Genomic DNA, 27,414 nt, shown 5'->3' with positions numbered 1-27,414 from the left:
ACCCTCGCATTGTTTGCCGGGTTCCCTCGCACAACAAAATCGAGCAGTTTTTGAGCTCGGTTTCTAGCTCGCTTTCCACCGAAACCGATCGAGAAAGCGTACACTATTTCGTTTGTCAAATCGTGCACGAAATATCAATCGAAAACACAGCCAAAAAGTGACATTTTCATTCACTTGGGATCTTAGTAACCGTCTTGTTTACGGCCAAAAAACGCTACATATCCGTACAACCGCCTACCCATGTAGGCCATACATTTTGTATGGAAGAATTTCGTGGTTAAAGCGTATATCTTTTGAATTACTTGTTACATTTGAATGAAAATTGTCTTATAGGTTTATAATAATGTTTTATAACATATCGTAGTAAAATTAGAATTTAAAAATCCTATCACTATTTTTTTCAATCAAAACTGTGCTGTAACTCCAACACCCCAACCGGCCAAACCGCAAGTTTTGAGTGCAATTATTAAAAACAATATTTAAACATTTTTGGTATTTTTTTAGTTTTTGCTCATGGGTAGAAAACATCTTTTCTGAGGCATTTTTCAAATTTTAAGTCGATACGACTTCCTAATACAAAGATATTTTGGAATAAAGATGCGAAACTTACCCGGGTAGGCGGTCGTACACATGACGGTTAATCTAGAGGTCTCTGTACATAACAAACATTCAACCAATAATTAACATAAAACCGATGTTTATCGATGGTAACTAGTTGCAGTGCTTAATGCAAACTTTATTTGACCCATATATTAATTATCTTATTTTAATTATGACTTCATCGCAGTTATTGCTGGAGCTTATTTTGATGGTACATGTTTGTCAAAGAAATCGTAGTCTTATCGAATGCGAGTGTGGACAATTAGGTCCATCTATCAGATGAGCGACGAACGAACAGAGTTTCAATTTTTAGTACTTATATCCTCCTGCATTAGCACCACCTTGGCCACGTCCTTCTGGATATTTTGCTTCGCCTTCGTATGATACCTAAAATAACAATCAATCTAAATTTAAAATATCCAAGACTCTTAAATTTTATTTAAATACAAACTTCTGCATTGTAACCATTCTTCCAGTCAGCAGTATAGCGCACAACTTGTGTGCGTCCATCCGGAAGTTGAACTCGATACTCGCCACGAGTCACATCTCCATCACTCACTGCTTTATGAGAATAATCATTTTGAGTTTCAATGTCATTCACTTTGTATTGGAAATCGAAAGGCATTCCAGGTTCATGATGATGCTTCAAACATTAGAAAAAAAACATTAATAATTCATTCATTTGTACGTTTCAAACTCTAGGTACTAACGTTATCCTGAGAAGGTGGACCATAAGAGGGTGCTGGACGTCCAGGAGAAGGCTGTGGTTGAGGCGAAGAGGGAAACTGCTGGTTTGGTTTGTCATAAGCATAACCTTTATCCGGGGGCAAATATTGATTGTTTTGTGCTAATGAATCAACCAACATTAAAATAATGCAAACAACAACACACTAGAGAAAGGATGTACAATACAAATTATAAAAATTAATATTGATGTGTATATTTAAGTACCACAAAGATACAGGATTTAGGATTTCATTATAAATAACTACAAATGGTTCCTACAGCGACTCAAGTTTTTTTTAGATATGCACAATGAACTCATTATAATTTCACGGTCAATTGACAAATTTGAGTTTCATTTTCTAATTCAGAGGTCTTCAAACTTTTCAGTTCGCGGGGCGCAGTGCTCCACATATAATGGTGTTGAGGGCCATTTTTCCGTTGCCTGTATCTAAAGCGAACGTTTCAATTTCGTCTTTATAAGAATATACTACCATAATATACAAAACTCCTATAGCTTTCTATTGCCGTAGTTTGGAGACCCCTGTTCTTAATGAAGCATTTTAAATACTGCGTATAATGTGGAATGTGAGTGCAGTATAACCCAACTAGGCAAAGTACTATGTAACAAAATATTTAGAAACATCAAGTTTTATTGGAAAAGAACCTGTTTTCTTACAGAATGACATTAAAGCATTTGTTACAATTATATCCCAAGTTCTCGACCACGCTGGTTTTCGCTGGTCTTTTCGGGGATAATTCGTTAACGAATTATCCCCTAAAAGACCAACGAAATACAGATCATTTTCGGAAATAGTGAACACACGTGAAGGATGAACCCATGCAAAAAAGAGCTAAAAATAGAAATGAACATTCGGATTCACTCCCCTCCCTCATATTCCAATTCATGCTCATGCGTCGTCCTTGATGCTACCAACCACATCGCTTATTCTACTTCGAATCACTTTGCCAGTTGCGCCGCCATATTACACCTGTTTCCATCTACGTTCGAATCTCGTGCCATTTGCATCGAATCGCAAACCGCCTGCCAGTGCGGTAAAATGTCACTATCAATGGAGGCCTTCACGATTCTAGTTAGTTTTTTGTATGGAGTTTGACAGTTGTAGGCTGAAATCATGTAAACAATCCATACAAAACCACACAAAAAACTAGCCTGCGATTTTCAGTCTAGAAAATTTTAGCCTAAAAGCTAGAATTAGATTCGAGTACCTGCTCGAAAACATGGTTTTGTTTACATTTATCCCAAGGTGCATTAAAGAAATCAGGTGATCGAATCTGGAATCAAAGTGTATGTAGTCCAGGTGGTCTCATAGCATTTTTTTATAACCAAATTTGAATATCACTTTTTGACAGAACGAGTGAAAACTTTTGCTCCAACGAGCTTTCTGGAGGCTTGACGAATACTCAAAACACTCTTAAAATCTGCATTCAGAAGCAGAAGCGATAAAAATCAGTCTTCTAAATTCATACACCTTGGAATAAATTCACCTGTATATTATACTCCCTCAGATAGCTGCTCGAAAATTGCTATACAATGCAAACAGCTGACAGGCTGAAATTTCAGCCTACGAGTTTCAAACGGAAAGGGCCCCAATTTCATAAAAAAACTGACTGAAACAAAATCCAAATCAGCGTCACGTACTCAATTGTGATAATCAGAGGTGATACTCAGAACGATTGGTGTGACTAATACATGCTCATGACATGTTTGCGACCATCGCTTGGTTAGTCACTATATCACGACTTTTTTTGCTGTGATTAATTTTGAAAAATGTCACTGACATAGTCATGACAAATTCTGGTTCAAACAAAATCATCTCAGCGTCACGAGCTCTACTGCGAAGATCAGAGGCGAGCCTCAAACAGTTGGTGCGACCATCGCATGCTTGGTGACATTGTGTGCAACCAACTCGTGTTCAATCACTTGGTCGCGACATTTCCAGTCGGTGATCATCGCGATGGTCACGGGAGATATGCATTGCGTGCGAGTGGTTACAAGAAACAAAATGAGCATGTTTTCTCGCTCTGTTTGACCCGACACATAATTAAAACAGATAAAGGGAGAAAGCATGCTCATTTTGTTGCTAGAGCCCACGCGCCAAGTATATTCCAAGAATGTCGTGATTATCCCCGACAACAATGTCGTGACCAAGTGAGTGACCAAAAGTTGGGTGCTAAACTAAAAGTCACCAAGCATGTGATTGATTCTCCAACTGTTTGAGTATAGTCACTGATCATCTCAGTTGTGTACGTGATCTGATTTGAGCTTCGTTTCAGTCATGAGTGTTGATGATTGAAACGGTGGCATTTGACAGCACTGCTCACAACCAGAAAAAATCATGATAATGCTTGCGCCGGCATTAAGCTAAGCTTGTCAGTCAGAGTATCGCGTTGGACTCAAAAATTCACATGTCGTGTTCAGCATGCCATGGCGCACTTTTATTGACTATCAACAATGAGCATCAAGCTACCACGGATATGTTCATTGTTTTTTGTTGGTGAAAATCTCGTGATACTCATGACATTTTGCAGCACTGCCGCCTGCTTCGCATGCCACTACGATGGAATGCGTGCAATGATGGTTGAATCGCGTTTCACTACGGTCGAATCGTCTGCCACTACGATCGAATCGTGTGCCGCTACCATTCCCGCTGCGCAAATTCGAGCAGTTTCCTGCGCAGGAAATGTACCAAATTCTGCGCTGGCCAGCGCAGATTTTGGCTGGTCTCCCGCGCGGGACTTCAGCGATTCCTGCGCAGGCCTGCGCAGATTTAGCGCCATCTGTTGGCGAAATGGACGAACTTTTTATGGCGGCGGAGCAAAAAAAACGGTAAAAAAATTTAAAATTATTGGCGCCCATTTTTTCGTTCGCTTCTTCTCCCTCCCTCACCCTGCCTTGCCTTACTTGCGCTTCTGCCCGTGCCTTTCTCCGCCAGCTGATTGGCTGTTGCGGTGTATGCGTTGATACTCATATGTGCATTGCGGTTGTGTATTGTTATCGGTGGGTGTTAGCATTTATTAATTTGTTTGTGGCCTTGCGACGCTGTGGGAGAAGCTGGATTGGGACTCAAAGTGTTATCGGTGTATTGATGGTTTATTTTATTTCGTGCCGCTGCTGATGAGACCATTCGATGCCCCTGCCAATTGAGGGTGAAGAAGCCTATTTCAAACAAGCGTAGGAGAACGTCTAACACTAATCTATTTGTAAACGAAGTAGCCGCGTGTAATCGAAGTAGTCTTTAATAGATTTAGATTGATCGTTTCATTACAAGTTAGTCGCAAATCAACCATTGACGAGAACGGTCGCATAAAAGAGAAACTTGTTAAAATAAAAAACTTCCAAAGTATTTCAAAGAACAGAGTTCCTTTACTATTTTTTTTAATTAGAACATGTTTGACGCTTCAACGACCTTCTAAGCATCATGTAGCAATGTATAATGGCAATAAAATATTAGTTTTTATATGTGCCGAACTCTGTCTCGAGTTTTCGGGTCTCGGCACACACATGCATACAGCGCGGGGAAAGTAACCGTTCACTCTATCATGTCGCGATCCCCCTCCCCGCCCGGCACTTTGGATGAGGATGTGCTACAAGATAGCTGAACCAGCCTTTTTTCCGATAAGGTAGCCGTGATCGATCATGCGGAGAGGGGGGAGGGGGGAGGATCTGGTGGCCCGTTAAACATTGCGAGGGTTGCGTGTGGTATCATCTGCTCGAGATCTTATAGTGTATGAAATAATCTTTGATTTTTGCTCATAAATTATATTTTTTTCGGTGGTATTCATCGAAAAGATCACTAGTTCTAATTTTGTGGATACAGTAGAGCGTCGATTAACCGGGCAGCTCGGGACCGGGCGGTTGCCGGTTAATCGATTTGCACGGATAATGTTCCAAGAAATGTCAAACGCATATAAAACATATGAAATTCACTAGTTTTATTATTAATTCACCTAGAATCAATCGATTAATCGTTAGTAGAATATTATTTTAATCAATAACTGTAGGTTTAACAACTGTTCATAAACAAAAATGAATTTCGAAAATACCCCTAGACACTACCGAGCTGCACAAGAAACTGGTTACCCAATTGATTATCGCTGCAAATGTTCGCCGTACGTATGAAGAGCTGTCAGATTTATGCGCGCGGTTAAACCGCCCGCCGGTTAATCCGTCCCCGGATAATCGACGTTCTACTGTATTTGCAAAATAAAATGTCAATGCCCGACAAACATTGCGAGGGCTGCGAAAGATTTCATGTGTTCTAAATCTCTGTGTGTGTGTGTGTGTGTGTGTGTGTGTGTGTGTGTGTGTGTGTGTGTGTGTGTGTGTGTGTGTGTGTGTGTGTGTTTGTGTGTGTGTGTGTGTGTGTGTGTGTGTGTGTGTGTGTGTGTGTGTGTGTGTGTGTGTGTGTGTGTGTGTGTGTGTGTGTGTGTGATCTTGCTACCTGAGAGACAACACAACCATTGGATTGCCACCACCATCTTTGCGATCAGTTCTGCTGTTAAGGTGTTAGAAAGACATGCCGAGTTAAAAAGACACACGATCTAAGTAAACGTGCATGTGATATGTAGCACATTTATTTCTAATTCAGCCAGCGGAATCAAAACTTGAATTGAACTCATACATAAGAGGATTCTGGTTATGTTTATTACGGTGCGCGTATGATGCTGCACCTGTCCGTCCAGAATCTGGCGGCTTGTTGGCTTGGAGTCGGTATCATGATGCCGAGCGACCGACAATGCCTTGGAATGGGTTCGGCTCGGTAGGTTCATGCGCTTTGCTTGAGTGCATTCCGTTGATTTGTCGCGCCGTAGCAGTAGATCCTGTAGCAACAAAGTCAAGACAAACTCTTTACGAACCAGCGGGTACGAGGCGGAGCCAGGTACGGGTAGCTCGACGAGCTGCTTGACAAATTTGCCATTGGAGGGCAAAAGATGGCATGATAAAATTCTCCGAACGGCATGATTTCTTCCGTCGCTTTGCGCAGCGGGATTGGATTTCCGAAATGTAGACTGTTTGTTTACGTTTGAAAGCTGTTTCTTTCTTCGCTGATGGCAATTCGTTTGTAAAATTCTAATAAAACGTAATTATTTACTGATTACACGTAAAATCCTTGTTATAAACGAATATCGTGGTCCTTTGTTGATGGTAAAATCCTTGTTTTCAACTAATATTCGGTGTTCGTTGTTGATGGTAAAATCCATGGTTTCAACCAATATTCATGGGGTTTACCTATGATCAGAGAATAATTCCCTTTTATTAGAATTTTACAAACGAATTGCCATCAGCGAAGAAAGAAACAGCTTTGAAACGCAAACAAACAGTCTGCTGTGCCCTACCTTTCAGAAATCCAATGGTAGCGGCACACGATTCGATCGTAGTGGCATATGATTCGACCGTAGTGGAACGAGATTCAACCGTATTGGCACGCGATTCAACCGTGGATGCACGCATTCGATCGTAGTGGCATGCGATTCGAAGTAGGCGGTTTGCGATTCGAACGTAGCTGGAAACAGGTGTATTCAAAGTCCATATAATACAGAGGTCGATGCATAGCTCGATTTTGGTCCACCATTTTGAAAGCTTATTTTTGACAGTTAGATGAAAAAGCGTTCACAAACGATTTCAAACAACCTTACACTTTTCAGGCCTAATTGTGCATTTTGTGCTCAAAACTTAGTTTAACTATACATTTCTTTCTCATGAACGTGGCATGGAGTAGTTTTTTCAGTAATTCAACACTTAAAAATGACCACAATCAGAAATCTGGCCTCTTAGCTTTGACCCTCTTGAGCTGCACAAGATTTCGTCGTAATTTCGGGCACTGATCTTGTTGTAATTGATAATTTCACTATAATTCTATCTTTTCTTGATATTCGTCAACTTTTTAAAGTACAATATTACAAACAAACGATGTAAAAATCGCCGAAAATGCTTTCAGACCACTGCATGCACAACAACTAAAGCCTCAATGTATGCTACGATGAAACTATTGAAGCTTTTTCATCCAGCTGTCAAAACTTTCCCACGTTTTTTGATCAAATGTTCTGGACGACTCGACCTCTGTATTATATAGACTTTGGGTGTATTATTCATGACCGTGCTATGTGCTTGTCAATCCTATAATTATTGATTAAAATAATATTATACTAACGATAAATCGATAGATACAAAGTAATTTAAACATAAAACTAGTGAATTTAATAATTTTTATATGAATTTGACATATCTTGGAACATTATCCGTGCAAATCGATTAACCGGCAACCGTCCGGTCCCGAGCTACCCGGATAATCGACGTAATACTGTATTTGAAGGGTTTAAAACTGATAGATAATGATTCATGTTCATGAACTAGTAGTGGTCAAATGGTAATGGTGTAATGTTTGCACCATGGTCGACATGAGTTCAATTCCATTTTTATTGTTTTCATTGATGATTTAAAGTTTTGATTTCTTTTTAAAACATGCAGCTCCAATAACTTCAGACCCCTTTACTCATTGCTAGAAATGCGTGTTTAATAGTCAATCTATTATTTTTATTGTTTTATTTATTTCTTTTAATTCATTTAGTATCAGTACCCCTTCATACAACCAAACAAGCAAATAGCACGATCATGAAAAATAATATGGTGGCGCAACTGGCAAAGTGATTCGAAGTAGAATTAGCGATGTGGTTGGTAGCATCAAGGATGAAGCATGAGCATGAATTGGAATATGAGGGAAGGGAATGAATCCGAATGTTCGCTTCTATTTTTAGCTCTTTTTTGCATGGATTCATTCTTCACGTGTGTTCACTATCTCCGAAAATGATCTGTATTTCGCTGGTCTTTTCGGGGATAATTCGTTAACGAATTATCCCCGAAAAGACCAGCGAAAACCAGCTTGGTCGGGAGCTTGGGAAGAGATGTGTAAAAGTTCATCGTTTTGCTATTTTTTATTTACCGGTTTTAAATGAATTTTACAGAGATATTCGTGAAAATGCGCACATTGTATTTTATTTTATTTTATTTTTTATTTTTATTTTAATAATTGCTCGGCCACGTTGGGTTACAGCAATAGTGCTTACTGACTATAGTATACAATTGTTCACGAAGGAGTTGGAAGGAGTTTATGGTACGGAAAAGGAGCGAAGACGGGATCGGTAGACAGGATAGGATATGTTGAAATCGAACAGATCAGAAGTACTATTAAAAGACAACATAGCTCTTACAAAAGGCTCATTGCGAGCAAAACGTGTACGACATATAGGTAACTGGAGACGAAAACGATAACGTAAGGTGCGACAAGGTGCGTACAAATGTAAGCGTGACAGAAGTGAAGGAGTATCAATCGTATTGAGCAATATGCCAGCGACGAAAGAAGCCTGAGCGACCGAGAGGCAGTGCTCCAACTTGGCAAGGCCTAATAGAGTGCATCTATCGTCATACGAAGGAAGCGGAATAGAGTGATGACCCAGCGACCTACGAAATACGATCCTTGTAAAACGTCTCTGGATCCTCTCAATCCTTTGGAGCAGAGATAGTTGGACAGGAGACCAGATGACACAGGCATATTCCAGTACGGAACGGACCCAACAACAATAAAGGGACTTAAGACAAAAAGGATCACGAATTTCAGTGGACATGCGACAAATATAACCAAGACTTTTGTTGGCCTTGTTGATGACATAGTCCGTGTGCTCCTTGCAAGAAAGACTCGGGTCAAAGAAGACGCCAAGATCCTTAGACAAGGACGCACGGGGAATAGGGGCATCACAGACACTATAAGCATGAGTTATACTTGTAGAAGATCGGAAGAAAGACAAGACAGAACATTTTTCAGGACACAGGACTAAACCGTTAGAAGCACACCATGTAGAGAATTTACAGAGCCAGGATTGAAGGACTAGACAATCAGTTGTAGAAGATACAGGAAGAAAAATTTTAACGTCATCCGCATATAGCAAGAAGCCGTTAGGAGGAAGGATCGAAGTACAGTCATTGAGGAAGAGAATGACCAGTAAGGGAATAAGGACACTACCTTGAGGGACACCCGAAGAACTAAGAAAACATTCAGAGAAAGAGCCACAGATTTTAACTGCATATGAACGATTCTCAAGATAGGAGTTGAACCACGGCAATATAGAGCCACCGAAACCTAGTTTTCGAAGCTTAGCAACAAGTAATGATAGAGGTATACTGTCAAATGCCACTATGAAATCGGTATAGATAGTGTCTACTTGCTTACCACTAGACAGATAGTGATATAGAGAAGACAAAAAACACATTAGGTTGGTGGACACTGAGCGATTGGGCATAAAGCCGTGTTGTTCCGTAGAAATATAATTTTTTACACAAGGCATTACAGATAAATGGACAATTGACTCGAGGATTTTAGAACACGCACAAATAATAGAAATGCCTTTGTAGTTTGATGCTAGTGTGCGGTCACCTTTCTTATAAATGGGAACAAGCCAAGCTAGTTTCCATTGACTAGGAAAAATCCCTACACTAAGCGAGCGAGAAAAAAGACGAGTGAGAATAGGAGTGAGGGTATTGCCACATTTTTTCAAAACACAGGCAGGGATACCATCGGGGCCTGGTGAAAACGAAGTTTGAAGTTTGGATAAAGCGGATTTTACTAGGCTTTCACTTACAACGACTGAATTACATGATATCACATCAGAGGGCGTGTAAGACAAGCCTACGTCCAAAGGAACCTTAAAAGTACTAGGATCGAAAAATACACTAGAGAAATGTTTGGCAAACAGGTTACATATATCAGGATTGGACGTAGCAGAGGACAGATCAAGAAACAGGGTGGATGGAAGGCTAGCAGAGCCTCGCCGAGAGTTCGCAAAACGAAAGAATGACCCAGGATCAATAGTGAAGCGCATTTGAAGACGCCGAACGTAGCGACGATACAGATGGCGATTAAGAAGACGATAAGCCTTAGCCGCATATTTATGTACACAAAGATTGTGTAAAGTATTATTTAAACGGTAGGCGCGTTGAGCGCGGTTTTTGTCCGAGTTTAATAGACGTAAAGCTCTGTTCGACCACTTAGGATTAGGAGCGAGTTTAAGGAAAGGACAGCAGGAAGGGAAGGCGGAAGTGATTACATTAGTAAACGCTGCTACAGCTTCATTTATGTCACAGTCAGCATCAATAAAGGACCAATCGGTATCGGCTAATATACGATGAAGCTTTTGGTAGTCCAATTTCCTAAAATTGAACATACGAGCCGTAGGTATTCGTAGGGAGGATGCAGAGCGATAGTGCGTAAGGAGCACGCTTGTCTCAAGAGCAGGATGATGATTGTCTAGCGCGACGAGTGGAACAGATGAAGCTATGACGGGGGAGCAGCACTCCAAGAAGGCAGCATTGGCAAATAGAAGATCTAATTGTCTTCCGCGTATATTTTTTATGCCGGATAATTGCAGCAAACCGTTTACCGACATTCCATCAAGCAGAGAAACATTTTCACGAGATACACCAGTAGGAATGAACTGATTAACGCACGATGCCGACGGTTGCCAGGAGAGTGATGGTGAATTAAAATCACCAAGTAACACCATAAGATCATTTGGTTTAAGTTTGCCAGCATTTGTTCGTATGTTCGGCAGGCTGTGCTCTTAAAGCGTTTTCGAGCCCAAATAAACAATGGGGCCCTTTCCGTTTTAAATTCGTAGGCTGAAATTTCAGCTGGGCTTATCCCAAGGTGTATGAATTTAGAAGCCGGATTTGGATTGCTTCTGCTTCTGAATGAAGATATTAAGAGTGTTTTAAGTATTCGTGAAGCCACCAAATAACTTGTTTGAACAAAAGTTTTCACCCGTCCTGTTAAAATCTGAGATTCAAATTTGGTTATAAAAAAACATGCTACCTGAACTACATACACTTTGATTTTGGATTCCATCAGCAGATCTCTTTAATGCACCTTGGGATATATGTAGACACCACGTTGTTTTGATATTTTTCGAGCAGGTACTCGAATCTAATTCTAGCTTTGAGGCTAGAATAATCTGGACTGAAAATTGCAGGCTAGTTTTTTGTGTGGTTTTGTATGGCGTGTTTACATGATTTCAGCCTCCAACTGTCAAACTCCATACAAAAAACTGACTAGAATCGTGCAGGGCCCCATTTCTGGCTTTTAAGTGGTTTCAATTTGTTAGCAAAATTGCAATTTATACCGAACTTGAAGCAAATTGTACTGATTTGACATTTAATCTGTTAGCGCGTGGCAACGGAGCTGAAAAAATGTTGAATTTTTTTCAACTTTGTCAAAATTGCTTGTCAACTGCAAAAAAGAGCTTTTCTCGTGGCCGCACCAAAAACATACACAAGAGCGACAAAAAGCTCCAACATCTGAATATCATCGATATTTTGTTTAAGAAGTACTAAATGTTAAGAATAAGCAACGTTTTGTTGTTTGGGTTTGACAGTACTGGCGTACAGTAGTATATAAGCGATCGAAAATTGTGAACTTGTACAGTTGCGTCTCAGGAATAAAAGAATTAACATCGAAGCTTGGTCGTTATTCTTTTTGTTCAAAGTTCGTCGCGTTCATTTCTCTCGGTTGATGGTTTGCTTTTCGTCGTTATTCTTTTTGTTCAAAGTTCGTCGCGTTCATTTCTCTCGGTTGATGGTTTGCTTTTCGTCGTTATTTAACAGGTTATGGGCCCAGTGTTTGTGCCAGTAATTCTTCTGTTGTAGTAAAAACTCCGGTGTAATCATGACGTCTTTGCAAGTGGTACTCCCTCGTTTGGGAGAGGATAATTTTGAAATTTGGAAATTCCGTGTAGAGATGGAATTATTGCGGCAAGATTTATCCAAGTATGTGATGGATGCTAAGCCGGAAATTCCAACTTTACTTATCCGGCGCTACAACCGCTTTGCGGTCTTGGCCTGCCTCAGGAGTGTCCGAAACCGCTCACGGTCTCGCGCCTTCGTCTGCCAGTCCGTTATCCCGGCCTTAATGGCGGACGCCTCCACGCCATCTTGCCACCTCAATTTGGGCCTACCACGCCTCCTCTGTCCTTGTGGACGGCCTAAAAAGACTTTACGGGCTGGGTCGTCCGTTTCCATGCGTACAACATGGCCAGCCCACCGGAGCCTGGCGAGCTTAATACGCTGTACGACAGTGAGGTCGCCGTACATCTCGTATAGCTCGTCATTATAGCGGCTCCTCCATTGTCCTTCCACACATACGGGGCCAAGTATCCTTCTGAGCATCTTCCTCTCGAACGCGGCTAAGAGGGCTTCGTCAGATTTGGACAGTGTCCATGTCTCAGAGGCGTATGTGAGTAGTGGTACTATATAGGTACTATATAGTCCCAGCTTCGTCCGTCGCGACAGGTTCTTTGAGGTGAACTGCTTTTTCAGGCTGTAGAATGACCGGTTGGCAGCCAGCATCCTTGCGCGCAACTCAACTTCCATACTGTTGTCGTTGCTGACCTTTGACCCAAGATAGGTGAATTCTGGGACGACTTCAAAAGTGCGTTCACCTATCTGTACATCACGCCTACGTAGATTTGGATTATTTATTGGTAGGTCCGCTGATGTTGCCACCATCAGTTTGGTCTTTGCCTCGTTTATCTGCAATCCGAGGTTCTCTGCCGCCTGCTCAATCCCTTGGTAGGCTTCTGCTACATAGGAGAGCCGCAGACCAATGATGTCTATATCATCAGCGTATGCCAGGATCTGGGTTGACTTATAGAAGATGGTTCCCGTAGTCTCCACCCTCGAGTCGCGGATGGCCCTCTCTAGCGCCAAGTTGAATAGGAGACAGGCAAGTTGTAGTAAAAACTCCGGTGTAATCATGACGTCTTTGCAAGTGGTACTCCCTCGCTTGGGAGAGGATAATTTTGAAATTTGGAAATTCCGTGTAGAGATGGAATTATTGCGGCAAGATTTATCCAAGTATGTGATGGATGCTAAGCCGGAAATTCCAACTAATGACTGGAAAACTGGTGATGCAAAGACGCGTGGAGTGATTAGTGCAACGGTGGACGATAACCAACTGGTTCATATTATGAATAAGCAAACCGCGAAAGAAATGTGGGACTCACTCTCCAGCTGTGCAAAGCGATCGAAAACTTCTCAAACTCAAACTGCAAACATATTTCACAGCGCATGGCTGTGAAATATTTCGCATTCAAAATTGTTGCAAATTTATAAATGAAATATTTCGAAATTTACAGCGCTGAAATTTTTGGATTGATATATTTCTTCGATCGGAACCCAAGCGTTTTCCCTGACATTTCTGCTCGCTTTTTCGATCGCTTTTGGCGGAAAGCGATCGAAAATCCGAGCTTCAAAACTGCTCGATGTTGTCGTGCGGGCTGCTCTGATCATAAGAGTAGCGGGCTACCATCAGTGCTATGCGTGCTAAGGAAATTGTGTTCCCTTAAACTTCCAGAGAATGGAAATTTACCGGCTCATCTCAATGAAATGGTAAACCTGTATACACGTCTACAAGCAGTAGATGAGGGACTCAAGGATCGTGTGTTTATGGCGCTAATATTGTCGAGTTTACCACAATCGTATGATAGCCTGATAGTGTCCCTGGAAAATCGCCCTGAAGCCGAGTTGACTTCGGTATTCGCAATGAACAAATTGCGTGAGGAATATCGTAGAAGGTCTGAGAGTGGTGCCAGTGTTGGAACGGATGAAACTACGTTTAGCGTTCAATCACCAAAAGACAAAGTAATATGTTATCATTGTCGCAAACCTGGACACTTTCGACGAGATTGTCCAAAGTTCAAAAAGAATAAAGGACAGCAAAAGGTATTTGCAAACCTTATGACTGCGATGAGTGGAAATAGTTGGATAATTGACAGTGGTGCCAGCTGGCACATGTGCAACGACGTCAAGATGTTTCAAACGTTAGATAGTTTTTCCAAGCATGATGCCGTACATGTTACATTGGCGGATAGAAAAACGATAAAAGCAACAGGTCTAGGACAGTGTGCTGTAAGTGGCCCTAAAGGAAAAGTTTTTGTGAAAGACGTATTATTGCTTGTTTTTGTGAGGCAGGTTATCAAGTAATCTTCACAAAGGAGTCCTGTGAAATTCACAAAAACAACGTTTGTATGATTCAAAGTTCCTTGCGCAATAACCTATACACGCACCGTACAGAATCAGCATACGTTGTATCAAGGTGTTATAAATGACAAGGTGAAGTTGTTCAGAGCAAAATGACATTTCTCGACTTGACATTTCTCTTCCGGGGGCTCCGGTATAAAAATCGGGGAGGGCTGGTGCGGGGTAATGAAATTTGTATGCAGAGAATGACAGATGTCCCCCACAATGTCGCCCAGCAAAAGCGATAAAAATCAACCTTCTAAATACATTATCCTTGACGTTGTATGCGAGAATAATGGTGATTGTTGTGTGCATCAGTGGCATAAGCGATTCGGCCACCGTGAAAATAGTGCGATACAAAATTTGTTCAAGAAAAATATGTGTACTGGTGCTGGTGTAAAAACATGCGCGTGTGATTTCACTTGTAAAGTGTGTTTGGAGGGAAAATTGTCTAGAACAAAGATCCCGAAATGCGCTGAGCGACGCACTAACGAAATACTAGAAATAGTGCACAGTGATGTGCGTGGCCCCATGCCGGTCGAAACCCCGAGTGGAAATCGTTATTTCCTAACACTAATCGACGATTACAGTCGATACACATATGGGTATCTCTTGCGTTCGAAATCGGATGCGTGTGACAAGATAATAAATTTTGTGAGATTAGTGAAAAATCAGCTCGGAAAAATACCAAAAGTGAAGTGAGTATACAAGTGAAAAATTGAAAAACTTCTATAGAAAAGAAGGTATTTTGCTGAAAACATCAACCGCATACACGCCGCAACAAAACGGAGTTGCAGAAAGAAGAAACCGGTATTTGCAGGAAATGACAACCGTGATGCTTTTGGGTGCTGGTTTGAACAAAACATATTGGGGGGAAGCAGTAATTTGTGCGGCTTACTTGCAAAATCGTTTGCCATCCAACGCGGTGAATAATAATCCATACGAAATGTGGTTCAAAAGAAAACCAAAAGTGGATCATCTCCGGGCATATGGTTGTAGTGCTTGGGTACATATTTCCAAAAATAAGCGTGTAAAGTTTGCGAGCAAGGCGAAGAAACTCACACTTATCGGCTATTCTGAAGAACAAAAGGCATACCGTTTTGTTGACGTAAAGACGGCCAAAATAACAGTGAGTCGTGATGCCAGGTTCCTGGAAAACGAGCATCCAAGCAACCGATGTGAGGACCACACGAGTAGCCAGCGCGAAGACAATAGCATTGTTGTTTTCGATACAGCTCCTCATTGTGTCGAAAATGCAACAATATCATCGGATGGAGAGGATGAACAATCGCTGGATTCCGGAGAAACTGAGTTTCTGGATCCATACGCTGACTTCGATGAACAATTGACCGACGAGGACAATGCGGTGAGTAATTTGCCTGTACGCGAAACTCGTGGAAAGCTGCCGAGTTATTTGGACGAGTTCATCGTTGGTGTTGCACACATCGAAGAAGAGCCGACAACGTGGGCGGAGGCGATGAATTCGACCAACTCTAATTCGTGGAAAGCGGCTATGGACTGTGAGCTAAGATCGCATGAAAAGAACAACACATGGTGTTTGGTGGATTTACCGGCGGGTAAGAAAGCGATTGGGAGTCGTTGGGTGTTTAAAATGAAGAAAGATGAAAAAGAACAGGTAGTGCGATTCAAAGCAAGAATAGTTGCGCAGGGTTTTAATCAAATATACGGTACGGATTACGATGAAACATTTGCGCCGAATACCAAATATAATACTGAGGGCCTTCACGATTCTAGTTAGTTTTTTGTATGGAGTTTGACAGTTGGAGGCTGAAATCATGTAAACAATCCATACAAAACCACACAAAAAACTAGCCTGCAATTTTCAGTCTAGAAAATTTTAGCCTAAAAGCTAGAATTAGATTCGAGTACCTGCTCGAAAACACGGGTTTGTTTACATTTATCCCAAGGTGTATTAAAGAAATCAGGTGATGGAATCTGGAATCAAAGTGAATGTAGTCCAGGTGGTCTCATAGCATGTTTTTTTATAACCAAATTTGAATATCACTTTTTGACAGGACGAGTGAAAACTTTTGCTCCAACGAGCTTTCTGGAGGCTTGACAAATACTCGAAACACTCTTACAATCTTCATTCAGAAGCAGAAGCGATAAAAATCAGCCTTCTAAATTCATACACCTTGGGATAAGCCCACCTGTATACTGTATACTCACTTAGATAGCTGCTCGAAAACTGCTATACAATGCACACAGCTGACAGGCTGAAATTTCAGCCTACGAGCTTCAAACGGAAAGGGCCCCACTGTTCGCACATTACTAGCGATAGCTGGTACAGATAATTTAGTTGTAAAACATTTTGATGTTGAGACAGCCTACCTTCATGGAAATTTGGAAGAGGAAATTTATATGCGCCAACCTCCTGGTTATGAAGAACGCGGAAAAGAAGATAAAGTTTGTTTTTTGAGGAGGAGCATTTATGGCTTAAAACAATCAGCAAGGTGCTGGAATCTTACTCTTAGTAATGTAGTTGAAAAGTTGGATTTCAAGGCAAGTCAAGCTGACCCTTGTCTGTTTGTGCGTTCCGATGTATTCTTAATCGTTTATGTTGATGATATATTAGTCGCATGTAAAGATGAAAACAGTATCTCTAAGGTTTTCAGAGAATTAAAGAAACATTTTGCGATTAAAATGCTAGGCGACATAAAACATTTTTTATGAATTCAGGTGATTAGAAATGATAAAGGTTTTTTTTTAGTTTGAGTGCTAAAACACATATAGAAGGTCTCATTTCAAAATTGGGTTTAGAAAATGCAAATATAACTAAAACTCCAATGGACGTAGGATTTTTACGTGATGAAAACCCAAGTAAAACGCTGACGGAAAGTAAAAAATATAGAAGCGTTGTTGGAAGTCTGATGTTTATTGCTAATTGCGCTAGGCCAGATATTAACTGAAGTATGTCAGGAGATAATATGGCTTAAGCGTTTATTAAATGATATGGGTGAGTCAGTTAACGAACCTACGGTGATATATGAAGACAATCAAGCATGTATTAGTTTCGCGGAATCGGGTAGATGCACAAGACGCGGAATCGGGTAGATTGAGACTAAAATTTTCTTTGTCAAAGGTTTAATAGACAATAATGTAGTTCAGATCAGGTACTGCCCAAGTGCAGAAATGAAAGCGGACATTCTGACCAAACCTTTAGGTGCGATCAAACATGTAAATATGTCTAAATACTTGAATTTTACATGTCAAAACGTTGAGGAGGAGTGTTAAGAATAAGCAACGTTTTGTTGTTTGGGTTTGACAGTACTGGCGTACGGTAGTATATAAGCGATCGAAAATTGTGAACTTGTACAGTTGCGTCTCAGGAATAAAAGAATTAACATCGAAGCTTGGTCGTTATTCTTTTTGTTCAAAGTTCGTCGCGTTCATTTCTCTCGGTTGATGGTTTGCTTTTCGTCGTTATTTAACACTAAATAGGTACATAAATCAATTAGAATCATGCATTTAAGCATTATTATCATAACAATGGGTCACAACTGCGCCAAATAGCTGTTTGTTTACGCTTTTTCACGAACGTCAAATTTTGTCAACTTTTGTCAACTTTTTTTCCTGGCTGCTCCAGGTTACAAAATTTTGACAAAAGCTCAAAAAAGTGACAAAAGCTCACATTTTGAAAAATTTGTCAACATTTTGTCACTCCCATGGCCTTTCACTTTGTCAAATTTACAAAACCGCGTATCTCCGAATCCGCGTAAGTCGGGAACCGTGTAACCCGGGAACAGACTGTACTTCACAAGGCCCGAATAAAAATGACAGTGCCCAATTGAGGGTTTACGTCGCCCGAAAAAGTATTTACGGCGACCGAAAACGCTTTGACGACGCCCGATTGGCTAGGTAAACCCTGTAACATCCTTGATCCAATAAGATTCGCTATGTCTAATCTCATACATCTTCCAAATCCATGTATAATCATGTTGTATGTTTTTGACATACTTTACTTTGATTTGATTCAGTTGAAAAAAATCATTTCTTAATTATTACTTAATTTAATTTCAATGGAGAGTGAACGCATTTTCAACAATTGCGTTTTATAACTTGGGAAAAGTGAAACGCTGGTTCTCCAATGGCTAGTTGTAAGAAGAGCTATTCTACCACCTGGTCTCTTATAACATCCTTGCTTTGGACTCCGTAGCTGTCAAATGAAAATTTGTCAAAGTACACTGGGCGGACCGACCTGTAGTAATTAATAGAATTTAGTTTTGAGGTATTTATTAACGCGGTTTTGCATAATTTCACCATTTTAGTTACCCTGCCGAAAATAGATACACAGCCGAAAACTGATGTAGATACTCTCATTGAAGAAAAAATAATAATAAAAATGTTACTATGTGATCACAGGATACACAGACATGGGAATAATTATATTTATTGTTCAGATTACACATCGACAAGTGAACAATAAAATCAATTGTAGATCAACCTTCAAGCTTAATAGTTGTGTTCCATTTGTTCCATTTGTACATTATAATATTTGGTGACGAGGATTTGTGTGAATTAGAACCTTGTCATACATAAAAAATAAGAGGAATTTTAAGACTTTGACCTAGAAGTAAAACGATTTTCAAGGCATTGATCTAGAACTCCTTCGGATTTCAAAAGTTTGATCTAGAACCACATCGAAAATTGCTTCACCTCAAGATGAAACATTCAAGCAGTTTCTTATGGAAATTCTTGTTTCTTGCGTGACGGTGAAAAACTCAAAGATACTGTCAAAGTGAGACTGTTACTAAGAAAACTCATAGCCATTGTCCACAATAAATATCAACATTCATTCTACCGAAGCACCCACGAGATTTTTCATTCGAAGAAACGGTAAAAAACTGAAAACGTTGTTTGACACAAGAACATTGTTAAAAGAAATTCAAAAAAACAAAAAATATACAGGCGTCCCTCGAGTTACGACCCCCTCGAGTTACGACGATTCGCAGATACGACGATTTTGATTTTGACAGTTTAAAGTTGTCATTGAGACGAAAGGCTACGGAATCGATGCCACGATCAAAATCGGTTCCGGCATTGACCTGGACATCGCAATTTGCCCCGATAACGGAATCATAATTGACTCCAGAATTAAAATTACCTCCGGAATGTGAATAAGTTATTGAATTGAAAAAGAAGTTTTAGAAGCGAAATCAGTCCGGGAATCTCTATGAGAATGGATCTTTTACTAGTAAATTTTGATTTTTTGCGTTTGTTAATACGTAGTATGATTGGACCCAAATCCGGAACTGCGGAAAACTGCGGAGCTAGTCGGAATCGATTCCGACAAAAACTTCATTTTTCCGATCACTAAATGACACATTTTGTACATCATCTTTTGTGTAAATCAATGGTTTATAGAATGGGGCAACATTATTTTCTTTTATCAGCTTTTTGGCAATATTTCATAATGGGTTTGTGTATTTTCTTAAAATCGTGGGACTGTTAAAGGGTTAAAAATTCATTGAACATGGGTCTTGCAGTTTACCATACTAAGCCAGTGTTCTTCCGTAAATACATTGTATGATTCTCTATTTTTGGACATTTTTAAGGAGAGCAACACACAATCTTTTACTGTCAACCCTCTTTTATTTGATAGCCGATGGGATTCCGACTTAAATATTTTCACATACCCGAATTATCTACAAAACCAATAAACAATTTAATTGAAATTAGATCAGGCTGTAAGGGGGGTCGAGAAGAAACCGCGTAACGCGAATTTCAAAAGTCGAATCACGCAGTATCCAGTCAAAATATAGCAAATGTTCTTGTAATGTAAGTAAGTCACTGACTAAATTATTTGATTTGATATTGAATAAAGGTCCACGTACCTCAGGGACTACCTGTACTAATTATGATGTAAGTACTGAAATGTTAAATAATTAAGAATAAAACAGAATACTCTCATTCCAGCTTTGACTAGTCCCCCTAAACACCCCCCTCCATCTCGCTGCAATAACAAAAAACGCTATACCACATTGGGATTGCGATTCAAAAATTCGAATCCCTTCAGAGATTCATTTTTTCCATCACTAATACAAAGAGGAGTTTCCAAACGTTTTCAATGAACATCTTGATCTGAAAATAAAAAAAATAAGAAAATAAAAGTCAAGTTGTTCCTGAAACAGGATGCTCGTCCAATTTTCAGAAAAAAGCGACCGGTGTCATTTACTGCATTTTCAAAAGTTGACGAGGACTCGATCATTTGGAAAAACTAAACATTATAACCCTTATCGATTTTTCTTCGTGGGCTGCGCCTGTAGTTATCATTAAAAAGCCGAATGGAAAAGTGCATATAAATGCGGACTATTTCACAGGTTTAAACGCTACTCTTGAATCAAACCACTACCCGTTACCTGTTCCGGAAAAGATTTTTGCAAAAGTCAATGGATCGAAGGTGTTTAGCATCATTGATGCATATCTGTAAGTCGATGTTGATGATCCCTACAAAAAATTGCTATCCATAAACACACATAGAGGTACCGATTCAACAGATTAGCAACAGGTATAAAGTCCGCTCCTGGAACATTCCAGTAGCTCATGAGTGGTATTATATCAAATCTTGAAGGTATGGAATCTTTTTTTGACAACATCATAGTCACGACATCATAGTAGAAGATTACGGTTTTCACCCTAAGAAGGAAAATGCAGTTTACTTCAAAAACAAATAAAATATTTACTTATTCGTCATACTAAAAATACAATATTTAGGACACAACGTATATGCTAGCGGAATTTATCCAGATCCTTCCAAAATTGAAGCAATAACAAACATATCTGCACCTACCGACGTTAAAAGCCTACGGTAATTTCTAGCTGCTGTTAACTTTTACGCGAAGTTTGTAAAAAACATGCATCAATGGAGACGGCCCTTGGATGAATTATTAAAGGAGGATGTTATATTAAATTGGGCAAAACACTGTGAATATTCCTTCAGCAAAATTATGGAAATATTGCAGTCTGATTTGCTTTTAACATATTACGATCTAGAAACGAAATCATCATAGCAGCTGACGCATCAAAATATCGCATAGTCGCAGTGGCCTGGCGGTCCCGTGGTACAGTCGTCAACTCGAACGACTCAATAACATGCCAGTCATGAGTTCAAGCCCAGAATGGACCTTCCCCCCGTAGCAAGGATTGACTATCCGGCTACGTGGTAATGAATTAAGTCTCCAAAGCCTATACAGACCGGCATGTCCGTGTAGGACGTTACGCCAAATAGAAGAAGATGTCGCAGTGGCCATGCACCGTTTTCAGCATGGGACAATTAAAGTAATTGCACACGCATCACCCGCACTTTCCAAAGCTGAAATCGGTTATAGATCGAGAAAGAAGATTTAGCTGCAGTACTTGTGGTGACAAAATTTCATCGAATGATTTTAGGAAGAAAATTCAAACAGATCATCAACCTTTGCTGCGAATTTTCGGATAAAAAAAGGTATTTCACTGCACCTAGCTAATCGTCTGCAAAGATAGGCTTTAGCATTATTATGCTATAATTTCGAAATTGAATACATATCTACAACTAATTTTGAATATGCGGACGTTCTCTCGCAACTCATGAAAAATTAAACCAAACCAGAAGAAGAGTTCGTTATAGCTTTAATACAATCCGAAGAGAACATTACAGCATCATTAGATGAATTTATTGAAACATTACTTATGACATTAAAGATAATCCGAAACTTGGATGTAGAGGTGTCCTGTAAATGAAACAATGTAACTGTTTTAATATGCAAGTTTGAAATTCTTCTACAATAAATCATCTATCTGATATCATTAGATATCCTTTTACTGATGAAAGTATAGCATTTCTCGCAGAGTTATTGGCGCGGTATGGGAATCCATCAACAATTGTTTCTGATAATGGTAGTCAATTCATATCCACGCAATTCCCTACTTTTTTAAAGAAAATGGAATCAATCATTTAAAATCAGCTACATATCATCCACAGTCGAATGGCCAGGCAGAGAGATTTGTCGATAATTTAAAAAGAGGATTCATGAAAATAAACAAAGGAGAGAAAATAGCGCGCTCTCTACAAGTTTTCCTTCAGGTTTTCCGTTCGACATTATGCAGAACATTAAACGGAAAAACGCAAGCTGAACTTATGTTAGGAAGGAAAATGAAAACGGTATTAACTTTGTTGGAACCCGAAAAGGAACATCAAGTCTCATTTAAGCAAGTAAGATGAAGATTTTGGAAGAGAAAAAATGTCTACGCGAAAGTGTATTCAAAAAACAAATGGACTTGGGCAGCTGGTGTTGTCATTGAGCGGATTGGAAAGGTAAATTAAACTGTTTTATTAACCGATATACATAGTTATATACAAGTATGCAAGTAAGTAAATATACAAGTTGAAAACTCATTCGAAACCATATCAACCAACTAAAATCAAAAACGTGTGATAAACCAGACGAAAAATTAAAAAAAACAGCTTTTCAAATATTTTGGTTGATATGTTTGGACTTAAACTGGAAATAACAAATTTGGCAACCACAAATGAACAAAAAACAATAGTTTTACCTGATCCACCACTTTAACAGGAAACAGCAAATTTGGAGACCACCAATGAAAATGAGACAATAGTTGTGCCTATCCACTACTTTAATTGGAACCAACAAATTTGGAAACTGAACAAGAAATAATAATCGCACCTGTTCCAACACTTCCATCAGCAGAACAAGAACAACCATTACCGCGAGGCCACATGAGGTGAAATATACAGCGAAATGAACTATTTGACAGGTGAAATATCTGACAGGTACAGCAAAAGGGTTGGGGGAGACACAACATCCGCTTTCGAAATTCACTTAAAAATAATATCTTCTTAAGCAGAACATTCACTAATTGGAAGAAATTGTGAACTGTTGACTAAAAATTGACGAAGTACTGGATATTGAAGTTATTCAATGGATTTAGTTACGATTTTTTGCACGTTACTTGTTAACATTGCACATCAGCTGGTTGCTGTGATGCTTTATCCGTCAGATCCCAAGCGAGTGAAAATGTCACTTTTCGGCTGTGTTTTCGATTGAAATTTCGTGCACGATTTGACAAACGAAATAGTGTACGAGATTCAGACTTTTTTCGGCACATAATTACAACCGCGTGCAATGGCATATTTGCTATCTTCATTGCACGTCTAGCGTTAGACATTTTGAAGTTAAATAGTTTTTACATTTACATTTACATTGTTGGTGTTTATATGAATGATAAGATACGAAAGAATACAACTGATTTAAATGCAACTACATAATAGTCAAAAAGAAATACACATAACCTGCTTCAACGCTTGGCTTGGAGAGCGAAATGTTACGAATGAAAGAACCACACATACTGTCATATATTGCTTGTTAAATTATGAGAGTGTATGAGTTATCGTCCGAAAATTTCCGCTTGGGATATTTCGCCTGTCAAATAGTTCATTTCGCTGTATATTTCACCTCATGTAGCCGCGCGATCAGATATTTCGCCTGTCAAATAGTTTATTTCGCTGTATATTTCACCTCATGTGGCCTCGCGGTTAAATTCCATTGATCGTCCAGTTGAACAACACAATGAAGAATAAAGACAACAAGAAGAGATCGTTACAGGACAACCAAAGAAATATTAAACGACCAGGAAGGTTCGCCCCATATTTCGTATAACCGTAGCAATAGACGATGCGCAATCTCAGATTGCGCATATATTTATCTGTCAAACGGGTCGGTTTGATATATTTATCTGTCAAAAAATATATATATATCTCGGACATATAATCTTGAAAATTTATGCGCAATCTTGGCGCAATCTGAAAATGTATGGAAATGACGTTTATAGCTCAGGGTTGGCTACGCGAAATGACTTATGTTTTGATAAAACGAATATATGCGCAATCTGAGATTGCGCATCGTGTATTAATACGGTAATGAAATTAAAAAGGGAGATATTGTTACCATGTGATCACAGTATACATAGATATGGGAATTATTGTAACCGGGTGATCAGAGTACACATTGATAATTGAACAATAAAATCAATTGTCGATCTTCCTTCAAGCTACACAGAAAACTTTTTTTACTGAACTTCAGTAAAATTTTACTGAAATTTTTTTAACTGAAGTTTAAGTAATCCTTTCAGTAAAAAGAATGTTTACTGAATCATTCAGTAATGTCCGATGCTCACCAAAATGACAGCTCGTTTACTGAAATCCCAGTAAAGCCATTCTTATATTACTGATTTTTCAGTAATTGGTAGCGAGTAAAAAATGACGAAATATTTCTTATAAATTGAGTTTACATCACGAGCAAGTGGCTACCACATTGTTTTGTTTTGATGATCTGACTGACAGGTCGATTTGACAGAATGGATTGCTGCATTTTCAGTAATTTGTTTTACTGATATCCAGTGAAACGACTAATTTGACACTTATTTTACTGATTTTCAGTAATATGTTACTAAACAGTACTGAAATGCATTCAGTAAATTGTTTTACTGAAAATCAGTAAAAAATGACATTTATGCTGAAAATCAGTAAAATATTCTATTACTGAACCGTTTCAGTAAAAAACTTTACTGAAGCAGGATGAGAAAATTTGCTGTGTAAATAGTTGTGTTCCATTTGTTCCACTTGTACATTATAAGAAACAAATAAGATATGAGAATACTTAACAGTGAGGCACGCGCATTCAATGAACATTTGACTATTCTCACTAGTACTGTGACAGTCATCCTCTTGTTGTATTTAAGTTCGCGAATAAATTAAATTATTATCTGATCGACAGCTTCGTCCTTTTCGCTCCTATGCATGGCCATGAGGTGAGACATCATTATCATTTTCATTATTTTTCTTTGTCGCAATTTTTAACAAAAATACTTAAAACAAGAATCGAAGTGGTTTAACAAATATAATCACGTCTTCCATTTTTGTGTACAAACTGAAAATAATCTGTACCTATAGCTTTTGTTCTCTCTGCGATTTAATGTGTTTTGTACCTTTAAAATACGTCTAGGGCGGTCTAGGGAATGAGTTCCATGTTGCAACAACAATATGTAATGCTATGGCTTAGCCCTTTCTTAACAAGCATACCGACAGGTGAATCCATTGGGTAGGGTTCCACGCAGGGGGTTTACTGGGTAAGAATCTCAATAAACACCCGTAAGAAAACGGGACTGGAAGAAGATTCCCCTTCCTGGTAAAATAAAATAAAACACACACACACACACATTTCCACACACATATTCAACACACAATTCTCCATGATAGACAAGCCCATTAACCTTCATTTCTATAACCACCTACCCGGGTATGTTTTACTTATTCTTTTTATGATAACTTTTTATAGGATTATCGAATCGATCCAAAAAAAATAGAATGCCTAGAGAAACATGTTTTACAAAAGTGGTAAAAAATTCAGAATTTTTAAATTTTTGGAAAAGTGCTTTAAAAAATAAAATCAACTTTTACCTCTTACTTCTATAACCACCTACCCGGGTAGGTAACACATACAATAAAGGATTTTGGTTTCGATTAGTCGCTAACTTTGTAATGATATGTATAGCAATGCATGTAGTTATATTTATAGAATCTATTCCAAAAGTTTTCTAGCTCTTAATATTCTTCTAAAGTCACATAGATTGAAATGATTGCACCGACAGTCGGGAAGAAATGGCGGTGTATTAGTGTCAGTTGAACTAATTGCTATGCATTCAATTAATGTTACTAAAAACTATACTTCATAAATTTATAAAATAAAAAGAAATATTGTTATTATAGCTGCATAGAATAAATTGAATAAGACATTTTTTGACCAATAAAAATACAAATTCCCTTATAAAATGTATTACTTACCCGGGTAGGTGGTCATAAAGATGAGGGTGTATTTTTGGTCATAGAAACGAAGGTTAATGGCCTAGGCCGACAATGGTTGTAACAACAAAGAAGAAGAAGTTTGCATAACAACCAAATTGTATAGCTATTCAACTCAAATGAAATTTAGTTGGTATGTTTTGTGCTAACCAATTTGTTCCTTATATTATATAATATAAAAAAAACATTGCAAACTGAAGAAATTAAATTTTTTTAAACATTATCACACTATAGTTTTTATACTATTTACTGTTTACTGTAGCTAATGCATAGCATACTAAGAAAGTATTATAAGTTTTTGAAATCATTTCGGTGAAAAAGTAACGAGTTTCTTTAAGAAAAAAAAGAGCAATTCTTATAAAAACTACGGCTGATGATATAGATATTAATTTGAACGGCATCCTATGTCATATGCAACAAAAACACTCTCTACTAAAAAAAAATACATGCTAACAAATTTTCTATACAATACTGCAATTTATACAATAAAAGCACTACTTTAAAACACGTTGATTCCTTAATCCAACACTTTAGTGTTAGTTTTGGAATTATATCATTACTTACCAGAATTTTCATCGCGATTTTTTAAAAGTATTTGGTACACAAAATTCGTACACTAAACCAATAAATACTCAAAGCAAATTTTTAAACAATGTTGCACTTTATACTGGTGAGCTTTTTGGATGTTAAAACAGTCGTATCCTGTGATGGACTATTGCTCGATTGTACATTGTGATCAGCCTTTATGTGAATTATTCATCCGATGAGAGGTAGTTCTACCCCACTTATATTTTGAAACACTAATAGTGCGGATAGATTTTTTCCTACTGTGTAGTTGTGAATGTTATGATTTTGAAGGTTTGTTTCTGTCTCTACAAAAACACCAAAACTTATAAAAACACCCCTCTCATTTTCGTTCCTGTCTCAATGTGGTAGTTGCACTCATACTTTTATAGTAATATATATGAACTGCACCACCCACCCACTGAAGATGCTCAACTGTTTATATGGTGGCAGTAATTACGCTACCACCTCTTCTTGTATTGTAGTTTCAATGTGTGCTCTGCAGTTGCATTGCAAATACGAACACGTGAAAGGTACTCGATCTAAAATAAATGTGTGTTTC

At 38.8% G+C, this 27,414-nt stretch overlaps 1 protein-coding gene across 1 annotated transcript; it reads right to left on the bottom strand.

Annotated features, from left to right (window-relative positions):
* Nucleotides 1-697: 697 nt before the first annotated feature.
* Nucleotides 698-27,061, bottom strand: LOC5668384 (pro-resilin). Its single transcript, XM_024811313.2, has 4 exons — nt 26,853-27,061; nt 1,311-1,490; nt 1,052-1,243; nt 698-987 (listed from the first exon to the last, which is right to left on the bottom strand). Exons 1-4 carry the CDS (start codon nt 26,862-26,864, stop codon nt 910-912), a joined length of 462 nt encoding a protein of 153 aa, XP_024667097.2. The 5' UTR covers nt 26,865-27,061; the 3' UTR covers nt 698-909.
* Between the last annotated feature and the right edge of the window lie 353 nt (nt 27,062-27,414).

The sequence above is a fragment of the Anopheles gambiae genome, chromosome 3 (genome assembly GCF_943734735.2).
Source record: "Anopheles gambiae chromosome 3, idAnoGambNW_F1_1, whole genome shotgun sequence".
In the NCBI taxonomy this organism is placed as follows: domain Eukaryota; kingdom Metazoa; phylum Arthropoda; class Insecta; order Diptera; family Culicidae; genus Anopheles; species Anopheles gambiae.
The sequence above is the reverse complement of the archived record's forward strand: the minus strand, read 5'-3'. Positions and strand labels throughout refer to the sequence as shown.

Bases quoted from the DNA above. Each gene is read 5' to 3' on its own strand.
- LOC5668384 (XM_024811313.2), bottom strand. The intron at 1,244-1,310 runs GTTAGTACCTAG...TAATGTTTGAAG, and splicing joins GTCCACCTTCTCAGGATAAC to CATCATCATGAACCTGGAAT. The intron at 988-1,051 runs GTTTGTATTTAA...TTGTTATTTTAG, and splicing joins AGAATGGTTACAATGCAGAA to GTATCATACGAAGGCGAAGC.